This window comes from Chlamydotis macqueenii, chromosome 1 (genome assembly GCF_036417535.1).
Source record: "Chlamydotis macqueenii isolate bChlMac1 chromosome 1, bChlMac1.mat, whole genome shotgun sequence".
NCBI classification, from domain to species: Eukaryota; Metazoa; Chordata; class Aves; order Otidiformes; family Otididae; genus Chlamydotis; species Chlamydotis macqueenii.
In genome coordinates, this window is record NC_141556.1 from 53,622,470 (window position 1) to 53,634,576 (window position 12,107).

The window sequence follows — 12,107 nt, forward strand, 5'->3', positions numbered from 1 at the left end:
GCAGATGCTTTTTAGCATGTTTGAAATCGCACTGCCCAGCCACTGCCCAGGTAGCTGGTAGGGAAGCACACAGGGATGTGGGGTGAAGACAGTCACTGCAGCTTTCTGGCTTTGGCCAGTGACAAGTACAGAGACAGGCCCAGGAACTTTTCATTGTGCGAATACAGGATGATACCAAATCCAATTTTTCTGACAAAGCTATGTTTTCCTAGCCCTTCCCTCCACCCTTGCTTGGTGCCCTCAAGCCTCTGAATTCAGAGTTTTTCTAGGTACCCTCAAAGCTGAGACTTGTTTCCTCACCAACAGCCATAGTAGAGCAACTGAGAGCAAGAACTGAGGAGCAAGAGACAGCAAGAGTGTCTCTATTAGAGATCATTAACCCAGACAGCAATCTGCTACTGGCAGGGGGCAAATAGGGGAGACAGGTAAAAGCTCTATCCTGTGCTGCCTGATGGAAACATGGACACACTCTTTTCCTAGCTAATAAATGCTACATCTACCCAGTAATCTTTTATTCCAAGGCTCCTAAGACTAGTTTTGGGGATTTACATTTGAATCTTTCCAGCCCATTAATTTTCTTGGTAAAGACCTGTCGTTGGTGCCATGCTTCCCAGCTGAACTGCTTTTCCTTCCCGTTCAAACTGTGGTCCTGGAGGCACTGCCCAGACCTGTCAGTGTGCGGTACAGGAATGCCACCAAAGGCTCCTGCAGCATCTCCTCCTGCGCTGGAGGACATGAACATCACCCTGGCAGGGGGAAGACCACAGAGTAGTACATGAAACTAAAAATTGGCTAAACACTGCAAGATTCACACTGGCAAAGGGGGATAAAAAACCATGGAAGTCTGTGCCTTGTGTTTCGGTTAGCACGACACAGGGATTTGTTCTAGCTCAGCTCCCTAGAGAAATGAGGGTTACAGAGCAGGGCTGTTGGCAGTTTTGTCAACCAGTATCTTTTAAGTCATGGTTTCAAAGACATCAAGTACTAAGCATGACAGACATCTCTTGTTAAAAGGATGATATTTGAATGTAAATTTACTCAAATTTACTCAATTATTTGACCAAAACAATGTTAATAAAGGAAGCGTATCTACATTCAAATGGAAGTGTATTTACATTCAAATGTTACACTGCAGCAGCTCCAAACAGCTTCTGAATAAACACTTCTGCTACATATCCCTTCTGCTGGAGCAAACAAGAACAGAAAGATCAGTTCTTTCTGCCAAAATCCACTGGAAGGAAGAGAGCTGAGGCAATAAAACATCCTTCCTTCCCCTTGCTGGTCATCTGCTCCCACAAAATGCCTTCAGGGCAGATTTTGCATGGGTCTGGCTTTGGCCAGTTTCAAGAGGATGCGGCCAGATGGAAAGGGTGGAGCAGAGGGACCGTTCTTGGCCAGGGTAGTTGTGAAACACCTGCTGTGCCCCTTCCACCCTCAAGCCCAAGCACTTCACAAGCCAAGAATGATTACAGCAGCAGAGGGGTTGGGTGAAAAAGTACAGCAGGCAGGATAGTGAAGCCTCTGCTCTGCTAGCAGGATTGCCCAGTGAGGGTCAGACCTACCCCACAAGTCTTGAGATCCCTGGTAGCTAAGATTCACTCCAAGCAGCCCCCTGGGAACTATTTGGTGACTTGGGAGATGTGCTCACATCCAGGCAAGTGCACTAATGGCACTGAAAGCCTTTCAGTTCCTGGGAGATGCTCAGAGAAGATGGTCCTCTCCCGTACCATTCCCACCTGCTCATCTTTGCTGGAGGGGATCTCTAATTATCAGTGGGAAAGAAGACCATTACTTTCACCAAAGGGATGCTTGTCAGTGTCAGCAGGGACAAAAATAGATCACAGTGTACTGCTGTAGGGCAACTCCCTAGGAAATAATGTTTCTTATTCTAATACACATTTATTTTTTAAAATCAAGTTGACATCTGTAGCTTCTCATAAGAAATTGTTACTTTCTGGGTATGTGCCTCATTATTGAGGTGGATTATGGGGAAAAAATTCTCTTTAGATGGTGAAGGAGCCCACGGACAATCCTTGTGAAAAACAATCCTAGGCTGAGACCAACATCTCATCTTGTGTGAAGTGCAGGTCTTTCAGTGTGCAGGAAACTCTGTGAGGGAATACTGTAAAAAAAAAGTGAATTGTCTCTTCTGCACTCTAATCATGTCCTCGCCCACGCACTGAGCATCACAGGGGTTTCTGACAACATTTTGCAGCTGAGTATATTGAAAGAAGAGCACTGGGAAAGGAAGAAGAGCATCTAAAACTGTGTCATCTTCTCAGGCTCATTCTAGACCTTTTTCTTTTTTAATTCTTTGTTATTACATTTTTACCAAAAACTCACAGTCCCAACAAGGACATCATCTGCTGGCACAAGTCCTAGTGCAGATGAAGTTACATTTAAAAACCCTGTTCTATCTGGGAATGTGCAAAAGAACTCTTGTGTCTATCAACTGCAAGCTTTCACCAAGGCAGATGGGCTCCAATTCAAGAGATGTTTACTAAAACAAAGGGAAGGGCTAAAGCACAGTTTCCTTCAATGTCAAAACTGACCTTCCTGACAATCTGCAATATGTACAAAGTGTAACAGACCAAGATTGCTTATTTAAGCATCTTCAAAACAAGGTTTTATCTTGTCAGATCTGTGACAGGTTGAAGTAGCTCTTCAGTGCTCTTTATTTATTCATCCACGTCCCATCTCATGCAGGTCCACCACTGACAAAACACTTGACATATGGTTTCACAGTCATTTTAAGATGATCTAAAACCAAGCTGCCATTTAAATGAATAATCCTAGCTTTGTCTCCTCCCTGCCTCCTGCCTCTCAGTCCTTGTACCTTCTTAAGTTCAGCTCCAGTAACTGTGCAGCTACACATCTCACACATTCAACAGTAAAGCCTTGCCACTCAGTGACAGTTAGGTAGCTTCCAGATTAGCCAGGCCAGGGGACACTAGGGTACAATCAGAGATTCCTGAAGAGTAAGAGCCCAGCAAGCAAGAAAGTAGATGCCTCATTTTCAAGCAAAACTGGTCAAAACAGATGTCCCTGGCACCACAGGGCCTGTTAACAAGGATACACGCCACTTTAGTCTAAGGTGGGCTGCATCACTTAGTGCCACCAAAAAATCTTTTTTTCCTGAACTCATACAAAGAATCTGCCTTTGATCAAAGCTGGCCCTTGCTCAGTGTGAAAGGCAGTGCCAGGAATGTCGCTTAGGCTGTTCCACCTCAATACCTTCATCACTTCTTACCTCTGGCCACATCTGTATATGAGCACAACTGCCAGGCAACAGCAAGCAGCAAAAGAGGACAACCCAATGACCCTTTCTTTCTGATCATTGATTGCTGGGCAGGCACCTTAGGAAAACAACATAGTTATTTCTCAACCATCATGGGGCCCAAGGTAAAGAAACACAGCAAAAACACAGAGAGATCACTCCTTTTGCAGGATGCTGCATGGTTTTATCTACTCAGAAAGAGAAGGGATGGAATTCAGAGTGACCATCTTGCTGTAGAGCTGCTTCCCTTTTATGGAGTGGAGTACTGCTCCAGCTCTCACACAGCGCTGCTGTGCTCCAGCCAGTCACAGACACGATTGTCCCAAAGAGCTGGGATTTTAAAAGTACACTGGCCTTGAATGAAGTCGCTGGCTGGCTGATGCTCCACTGGCTCTAGACGTGTAGTGGGGGGAAAACTTCAGTCATCAAGCAATTGGTGGCTCCAGCACAGAGTAAAGTCAGTTGCTATTTCAGGGAAAGGAAAGGCAACTGTTCCCTGGGGGGAATGACTGCACTAACTCAGCACCAGGAATAGGCTGAGATTTTTTTTTAATTTTTTTCCCCCTACACTTCAGGAAAAGCGAACACACAATGTTCATTCGCAGGGATCGTTTCCTGAACACGACGTGTGCTCACTGTCCCGCAGGTCACTTTCCAGTGTGTCACATCCTTCTGCACAAGGGAGAGCAGGAAATGGCAAACTCCCAGTATGAGGCAAAGCATTCCCATCGCAGCAATTGGTCCACGGGAGCTATAAATTGGTCTCCTCCAGAAACAGATCAGAATTTGTCTTTGAGGAGGTCGGCTGGAAGCTAAAGGTAAGTTTGAACCAATCTTTTTTGGAGTTTCTCTGAGTACTGCATTAGGAGAGCGTTTGCAGATTTTGGACTAATGAATAACTTTATTGTTGGGGAGATTTTTCTCTAAGAGCAGGAGTTGGTTTTGTTTTCCTTTATGCTGGCATAAATCAGTGTATTCAAAAGACATGCATCGCTGTACAGCTTATGTTATATATTGAATGACTGTTCTACTAACTGCAGTGAAACAGCTGCTGTTATTACCTGAGACAGTTCTCAGCAAGAAAATTCGCAGAACATATTGTTAAGAGGCTACAGGAATCGATATATTTAAGGATCATCCTATCGAGCTGCTGTTAAGTTATTGACGATATGCTTATTGTTCATTTAAATACTGGTATCCATTTAACTCAGTGTTAGTTCTTGTGCTTTCAGCTTCATCTCTGATTATAGTGTAAAAAATAAGAGGACATTGTCTCCAGCTAAGAAAAGCACAATGTACTAGGTGGCTCAAATGGTCCAGTGATACCAAGAGAGACTGGGGCTGTTCTGAAGGGCATAGGGGGAGGTCCTAAAGGATTCTGCATGATATGGATTAGGATAAGTAGAAGGGGAAGAAAAAAAAATTGCAGTGAGAATTATTTACTTACACACTTCAGGATGGTAAGACTCTTTATGGAAGAAGGTTTTCTTCTTCTGAAACTGGGATTCTGCAGAATGAAAGCCCCAAGGATCCTACTTCTACAGTGTGCATGTGTGAGGGACCAGGCACCTCCAATTCATACAGCACAGAAGACTTAGAAGTGAAAAAGTGGCTGCTGCAATTAATATTTTTGCTTAATTGGCTCTCAGACAGGGTCTTTCTACTACAGAGACTTCTTTTGGCTATGAGGGTATTATGCACTGCAAACAGCTTCTTAGCTCTATGGCTAGACCTTGCCAGGTGCAGAGGCAGCACAGCTTTGTGCACAGTGCAGTGTTGTGGAGCACAAAAGCGCTGCTTTCACCTGGCGATGCTACATCACTCCTGTTGCCTCCCTTGCCTCAGTTGTCCTATATGTAAGCAGGGTTAAGGATGCCGGCTTCCTTTGTAAAGCCCTTTGCAGCCCTACAGCAACATGTAAATGCTTATTGGAACATTTCTTTCTACCCCTGTGGCAAACAATAGAGAGAGCAAACAGAGATCACCTAGGACCGAAACCCTGAATGTTCACCCTCCAGAAGGGAAGACACTCTCCTGCTATCTTGCCAGGGGAGGTCGTCATAGCCAGCAATTTTCAAGCCTTTTCTGTTCACAGGCCCCTATATTTCGCCTGTTCCCACATCCTGAAAGGAGTGTGCACTGAAAGTAGGCTTGCTTTTCTGATGTGCCCTTCATGAACCTTTTAAACAAGATCCATAGGCCTCCCTGCTGCTGTCACTGGGGATCCAACGCCACAGGTTGGACTAAGCACCACAGAACAATGGTTCCCAAGTTTGTCCAGACCCTGACGCCAGGTTACAATAGGAAAAAAAAAAATGCTGCAGGACCTTGAGTTGCTTAAGCTTAAAGAAAGGAAGGATGTTCACAATACCCATCTGAGGCATCAATGAGCTTCTCACCTCCTAGATAGAAAAGCCAGATCTTGACTCCCCTCAGCAGCCTCCCTCTGTCCTCTTTTAATGGGAAATTACTCCTAAATAGCAACATGGGATGGGTGGCTTTCACCTCCTCAGACTCTGGCCTTTCTTATAAAAGATGCCCTTGAATATCACAGACCCTCTGAATCCCATAACGAGGACAACACATTAGTTCTGGCAGCATTACTACTCTGGGCACTGAGTCACTTAAGCTCAAGTGAATTTATGTCTCCAGGGTTGGAAGAGATGTTTTGTGTCTTCACAGAGGTAACTACAACAGCACCTCTGACTCCAGCCCTTAAGATATTTTAGTCTTCTCAGAGAACAAGAAAAATATTTAAAAGTTCCTTTGTCTGAAATTTACAGTGGAATATGGTAATTAAACGTACATATGTGTACATGCACGTGTGTGGTGTGTGTGTACGTGAATATGTATGTGTGCAGAGAGTAAACCTTTCATGTAGGGAAAAAAAAAAAAATTGGCTGGATGCCATCCCTGAAATGGTGGCCCAGGCTGTGCACGTCTCGTGTCTTTTTTTAACATAAATCCCAACCCAGCCTTTTCTGTTTCCGGACAGACGCCATGGAGAGAAACGGTGCTGCCTTTCCCCAGACACTAGATCCCACAGACCATTTCCACATAGCGCTGCTGGATCAGAGACGGAGGCTGCGTGGACAAATTGCTCACCTTCACAAGGCAGCTCGTAAACTCAACAAGCTCCGCAAAAGGTCCATGATTGCCAACGTCGGTGGGAGCACCCTGACCGCTGCCGGAGCAGTCACAGCCATCGTGGGGCTGTCCCTGAGCCCAGTGACGCTGGGAGCCTCTCTCCTGGCATCGGCTGTGGGTCTGGGCCTGGCCACTGCTGGAGGGGCCATCAGCATCACCTCTGATCTTTCCTTAGTGCTGTGCAATTCCCGGGAGGTGAGGAAGGTGCAGGAAATCGCAATGACTTGTCGGAAACAGATGAGGGAAATCCTCGGCTGCCTGGAGTTCCTTCGCCGTGGGCAGGGCCCGGGTGACCCCACACTGCGCCAGTCAGAGAAGAGGGCCTCCATCTCACTGTACAACTCCGTCTGCTTCATGGTCTTCTGTGGCTCCCACAGCTTCCTCGTGCCAGAATACACAAAGGAGGTCACAAAAGTGAGCCAGGCTGTGCTGAAGGCCAAAATCCAGAAGCTGGCTGCCAACCTCGAGACCTGCACCAGGGCAATGGATGAAGTCTGTGAACTTCTTGAGTCTAGGACAGAGCTTTCCCCATGCACGAGGAGACTCAACTTGGGTGCTAAAACCACCACTGAGGTCCCAAGAACATCCAGCTGAAACAGTGTTTGTCCTGTAGTTAAAACCAGGCTTGTAAACATTGTATTGTTAATTGTCACTGTTAGCACTGTTACCTGTTCCTATTGTAATATTGATGGTGCTAATCCCCACAGGTGCACACATCTCTCATGTGCCTTATCGATATCTAAACACAAACTCCTTCCTGATAGGAAGCTAAAACTTCCACGCACACACACACTGCCAACAAACAGTAGCCACCTGATTCAGGTTGGAGGTTATGAAGGACACATGGACTATTGTGTACACAGCAGTAGATCCTGGAGCCGCTGTTCCTCAAACTCATGTTTCCCCAGCCATCTCTACGGCTCTGCTTCCCCAAGGCAGTAAAAAGAAGTGGGTCAGGAGGCTAATGAAATTTCTACAGTCCTGGTGCTGACTGAACCTGGTTTGTAAATAACTTATGAATCTATGAGTGGTAAAAGGGCTGGGGTACCCTCAAAAAGCCAGAAGCTGCCAATTTCCAGTAGAGTACAGTCCCAAGGTACATCTGGAAAGGCTGTTGAAGGAAGCAGCTCCAGATATGACAGACTGTATGGATGGCTCATTATCCCAGCGTGAAATGGCAGGACCAGAAATTGTTATCTCTTTTGAAGAAACCTCTCCAGGCTAAGAACTGTGATGTTTGTGTTCTATTTATTTACAAAGGATTTTTAAAATGTTTTTATATTGTATTTAAAGATTATTTTTTCTTTTTAAAAAGAGGCTTCTGCTCCGAAGGGAAGTAGCTGTTCTTAGAGGCAAAGCAAGTCTGTGGCATGTGAGAGCAAGTTACCTGTTCTTTGGCTGTGAGGGAGGGTGAGTCCCTGTAGGAAAAGGAAAGCATGAATGCTGGTAGTTATAAAATCGGTGAAACATGATCAACCACTTAGGAACCAAATGAGGCATAAGGACAGGTCAGTGACCCTGGAACCAGAGCCTGCCTCAGAAGACTGGTGGAAGAAAGCAGTTGTACCTCTTGCAGCAGGGATGGAAGTGTAGGTTGGTGTTACTGGTCTGGGCTGGAGCCCAGCTATGATGGGAGCACACCTGAGAGGTGGAGATGCCACTCTCCATGCAGTCAAGCAGCCTGCGAGACCCACATGTTCATCCATGAGGGTGGAGGCAGCACTCACAAAGAGCTACACATACTCCTAGTAATGCTTTCCAAAGTAAGCCTAGCATTAGCAATACATACACTGGTACTAATACTCAAGAGAGGTGCAGAGGAGTATGACGATTCAGTGGCAGAGCACTTATGAAGCAGGAGGAAGGACTGGGACCCTGTTTCAAGTGACTGTTCTGCTAAATACGTCCTTAGTGATTTTTGACCCCTCAGTGCCTCAGCTCTCTGTCTAAAAATGAGGATAGTAGCAATTCCCTACCTCACAAGGATGTTTCTGGGACAAATATTGTAAAGTGCTCAAGTACTGTGATGATGGGGATCATGTCAGTACCTGGAAGAGGTATAAGGAAGAGACCCCGGAAAACAGCTTGAGACAAGTAGAGGAGTTAATGCAGGGATAATTCCACCTCCACAAGCAGGCCCCAGTGGGTAAGGAAAACTTCCCTGCAGATGCATGAATCAAAATGATCAGAAAACCCACTCTGCAATTCTGTAATGCTGAGCAAGCTCTTAGGGAGGGCAACATTACATCTCACAAAGCTTGAATCCTTGTCCTTTTTGTATCTCCCTCTCATGATATCAACATTTGGGTTTACACATAAGAACAAATGCTTTGATTCCTTAGAGTATGACTCAGACGCCTGTAATGCTCATGTTTGTTTGCCAGAAATGAACAAGTACACTGCTGGTTCAATTAAATTAATATGAAACACTTTTGTGTCAGTCTCTCTCCACACCTGCATATGATCACATTCCTGCCCCTTGGCTCACCCTGCTCGATTACGTGCTCCAGGCACTGGACCCAGGGAACCGATAGGAGCAGCTGGATGCATTCAAAAGGGGAGAATGAGAAGTGAGGTCATCAGCTCCATGCCACGCAGCTGGCATTCGTGTATGAGTGTATGTGTTTATGTCTGTGTGAGTGCACACCTCGGTGGGCAAATTAGCCGATGTACACCGTGGGTGCTCATCTCTGATGTGTAAACACTGAGATGCGTATGTGTGAGCAAGTAAATGTGGTTTTGGAGTGTGAACTGCGCACTATGCAAAGGCAGATGTGATGCTACATTTTTCTTAGTAATCCAGTATATCACCAGCTAATTCTACCAGATCAGTTATGACTTCACCATACTTCTGAGATGGCTAGTTTTATCATTACAGGGAAAATTATATAACTTATATCGTTCTCCTACCTCCTCTCCAGTTTTACAGTAACGTAGCTTTGTCCACATGTCCACACACAGAGAATAGCATAGCAAAAACAATAGCTGTGAATGGCAGAAGGATCTGAATTTGATAGCTTAGAGCTTCACGAGAGCCAGTTTGCTCTGCTCAGCACAGTCCTGCCCTGCAATCACAGCCACTGTTCCAACAGCTGGGACAAATCGCTTCCAGTCTCAGCCACACAGGCAAAAAAAAAAAAAAAAAAAAAAAAAAATCCCACTTCTGTTCTGTTTTCCCTACATCAACTTTTCACTCAAGATCAGGATTTGGGTTGTTGCACAGTGCTGCTGTACAAGTGTGATTGAGCTCAGGTTACCATACTTTCCTGGTCACATCTCAGACACTTCCCTTTCTGAGTTTCTTTGCTAGGAATGCAAACAGATGCTCGAGCAGCGAGCGGGGCCTCCAGGCTGGGAGATCAGTAATCCTACAAAAGACAGAGGAGCTCTGTGACTTTGCTCCAAAAACCATCCAGTGCTCTTTGGATACCTTTTAAGCCAGGTGGTCCTGTGAACTTAAGTCTGCACCCTCACACCTCAGCTGCACTTGATCTAGTAACTAGCAGACAGGGCAGGAGATGGTCAGATCCTTCTCACCCAGCTACAGGCATGCCTTCCTGTCTCCTTCCATCTAGTCAGCACTGGATACCCTGAGGAGCCAGCCTTGGGGGCTGTGCTGGCAGGAGCCTACCATATTTGGGGGTAAGATTCATTTTTTGACTCCTTTTGCTCCCAGAAACAGCTTACTGCTGGGTCAGATGAGCACCAGAGCTGGTACCAAGAAAGCACCAGAAACAAGTGACCTGGGATTCTAGCATTAGTATTGGCTTAATTCCAGTATTGTGACTCCTTTAGAGTCACAAGCAACATTTGTGTGAAGTGTCTTTGGTAAGCAGCTTTTTTGCTAGTAGTTATGTTACTTACCCTTCAAAGTTGTAGATGTGCTTGTGGAAGCTTTCCTTTGGTAGCTGGGCAGCAGGGGGAGAAGGGTAAGCGTGTGATTTGACGTTTAGCCCGGGCTGGCAGTTATGAAGTCTGGCCTCCCTTTTATTACTCCCCTTTTATTGAAACTGCTGCAGGGAGGAATGATTCAAGGGTGAAGCAGGAATGCAAACATCATTTTAACACAAAGTCCCATAGTATGATTTGAAAGCATAATAAAACGTGTCTATGGCAAAGGAGCCCAAGTACAGTCAGGGAGTGAGAATATCCCAATAGCCTCCCTCTGGGCATCCCAGTGGGCAGACAGGGCCATTTACCGTTATCTGTGACCTACTCTACACACTGTCCATCTTGTCTTATTATGCATTCCTTATGAAACAGTTGGAATTATACCTGCATTAAAATTCATCTGCTCTGGATGCTCCCACCCTGTTCCCCTAAAGGAAGATAAAGCTTGTAACATGCACTAGGGCTAGGAACATATTTGGTCTAAAGCCAAGTCTAAAAGCCCTGGAGTGAAAATTTCTAAATCCAGTATAATCTGCAGTGTCCTGTGCTGAAAAGCACAAAAAGGGAATCACCATTTAGAAGCGCCACTTATTTTATCACATGTGAGTGCTCACAAAAGCAGTTTAGGACAGGAGGGAATTTTTATTCAAATACATCCTCTGGCAAAAGGGAATTACCCAAACTGGAATTTCAGCAGAATAGAATTGCTTCACCCTGCTCCCCACCAAAACAGCACCTACTATATTATATGGGCATTAAGTTCAATGAAGAGTCACAAGCAGTGACTTCCCACCACATCCCTGAATGCATTTCCTGAGGCATCCCACTGACCCTTACAAGGGTTTGTGTCTAAGTTCTGACCAGGCTTAGCCTTTAGCACTAATGATATACAGTAAGCTCATGCCTCAGACTGCTGTAATTTTTGAAACATTTGCACTGGGTGTTTCTTGTTGGGTTTTTAAAAATTTATTATTTTAAAATCATTGCTCCTGAGCACAGTGGGATGCAGCAGTTTCATTTCCACTGCTGCACAATGAATTGTTTCAGGTTTCCTCTCCTTTCCCCGTCACATAGAGAGTTTGTTCGGATTTCCTCTCACTTTCCTCATTGTTCTGAGAGCAGAGGAAACAGCACGTTTGGAATCCAGTGACAGATGCTTAGGTACGTCAGCATTTCCACTGTGAGCACACCCAGCCAGGCTTCCCAAACAGCAAGAGAGAGATAAGTCTGCTCAAAAATGCAGTCATGAGTTCCGTTTTGCAGTCAGCTCTGCTGTTCTTTCAAAGACTGAGCTCTTTGATATGTTAGCATCCTTTTCCATAAAACAAAGCATGTTCACCTAGTTGAAAGGCTGCTCTGCTGCAATCAGCATTGAGACGGAGATCAGAGAGGCCACATCCAGACCAGAGGGCAACAAATGAGCTCAGGAACTACCATCATTATGTGGTATTTTGATGCTGCTCTCCCTCAAAGGGCACTAAATCCATCAGCATTTTCACCCCTCACTGCACTTGCAGGCTCCCTGACTGAGCCACAACAGCAGCAACCAAGAGAGCTGGGGGAGTGTTTGCACCTATTCTCATTCCCTATTCTATCATTTCATGCTGCTAGTTGCCACAGTTCAGTTTATGTATTTCTGGCTCTTTAAGTGTTGCATATTGGCAATTACCATGAGCAGGAAAACAAGCTGGAACATTGACAGTTCTTGACCTCTCTTTTTTCACTAGTACTTCAAAATGCTTCATACCAGCACTTCTGAAGTTAAGTTGTTCTTTATATATACCTCATACCT

At 45.3% G+C, this 12,107-nt stretch overlaps 1 protein-coding gene across 1 annotated transcript; it reads left to right on the forward strand.

Annotated features, from left to right (window-relative positions):
• Nucleotides 1–3,986: 3,986 nt before the first annotated feature.
• APOLD1 (apolipoprotein L domain containing 1) lies at nucleotides 3,987–8,853 on the forward strand. The gene is made up of 2 exons (XM_086751435.1): nucleotides 3,987–4,095; nucleotides 6,273–8,853. Exon 2 carries the CDS (start codon nucleotides 6,278–6,280, stop codon nucleotides 7,016–7,018), a length of 741 nt encoding a protein of 246 aa, XP_086607561.1. The 5' UTR covers nucleotides 3,987–4,095; nucleotides 6,273–6,277; the 3' UTR covers nucleotides 7,019–8,853.
• The last annotated feature ends 3,254 nt before the right edge of the window (nucleotides 8,854–12,107 follow it).

What these genes read in the sequence shown, in the direction of transcription:
- APOLD1 (XM_086751435.1), top strand. Translation starts at nt 6,278, where the DNA reads ATGGAGAGAAACGGTGCTGCCTTTCCCCAGACACTAGATCCCACAGAC.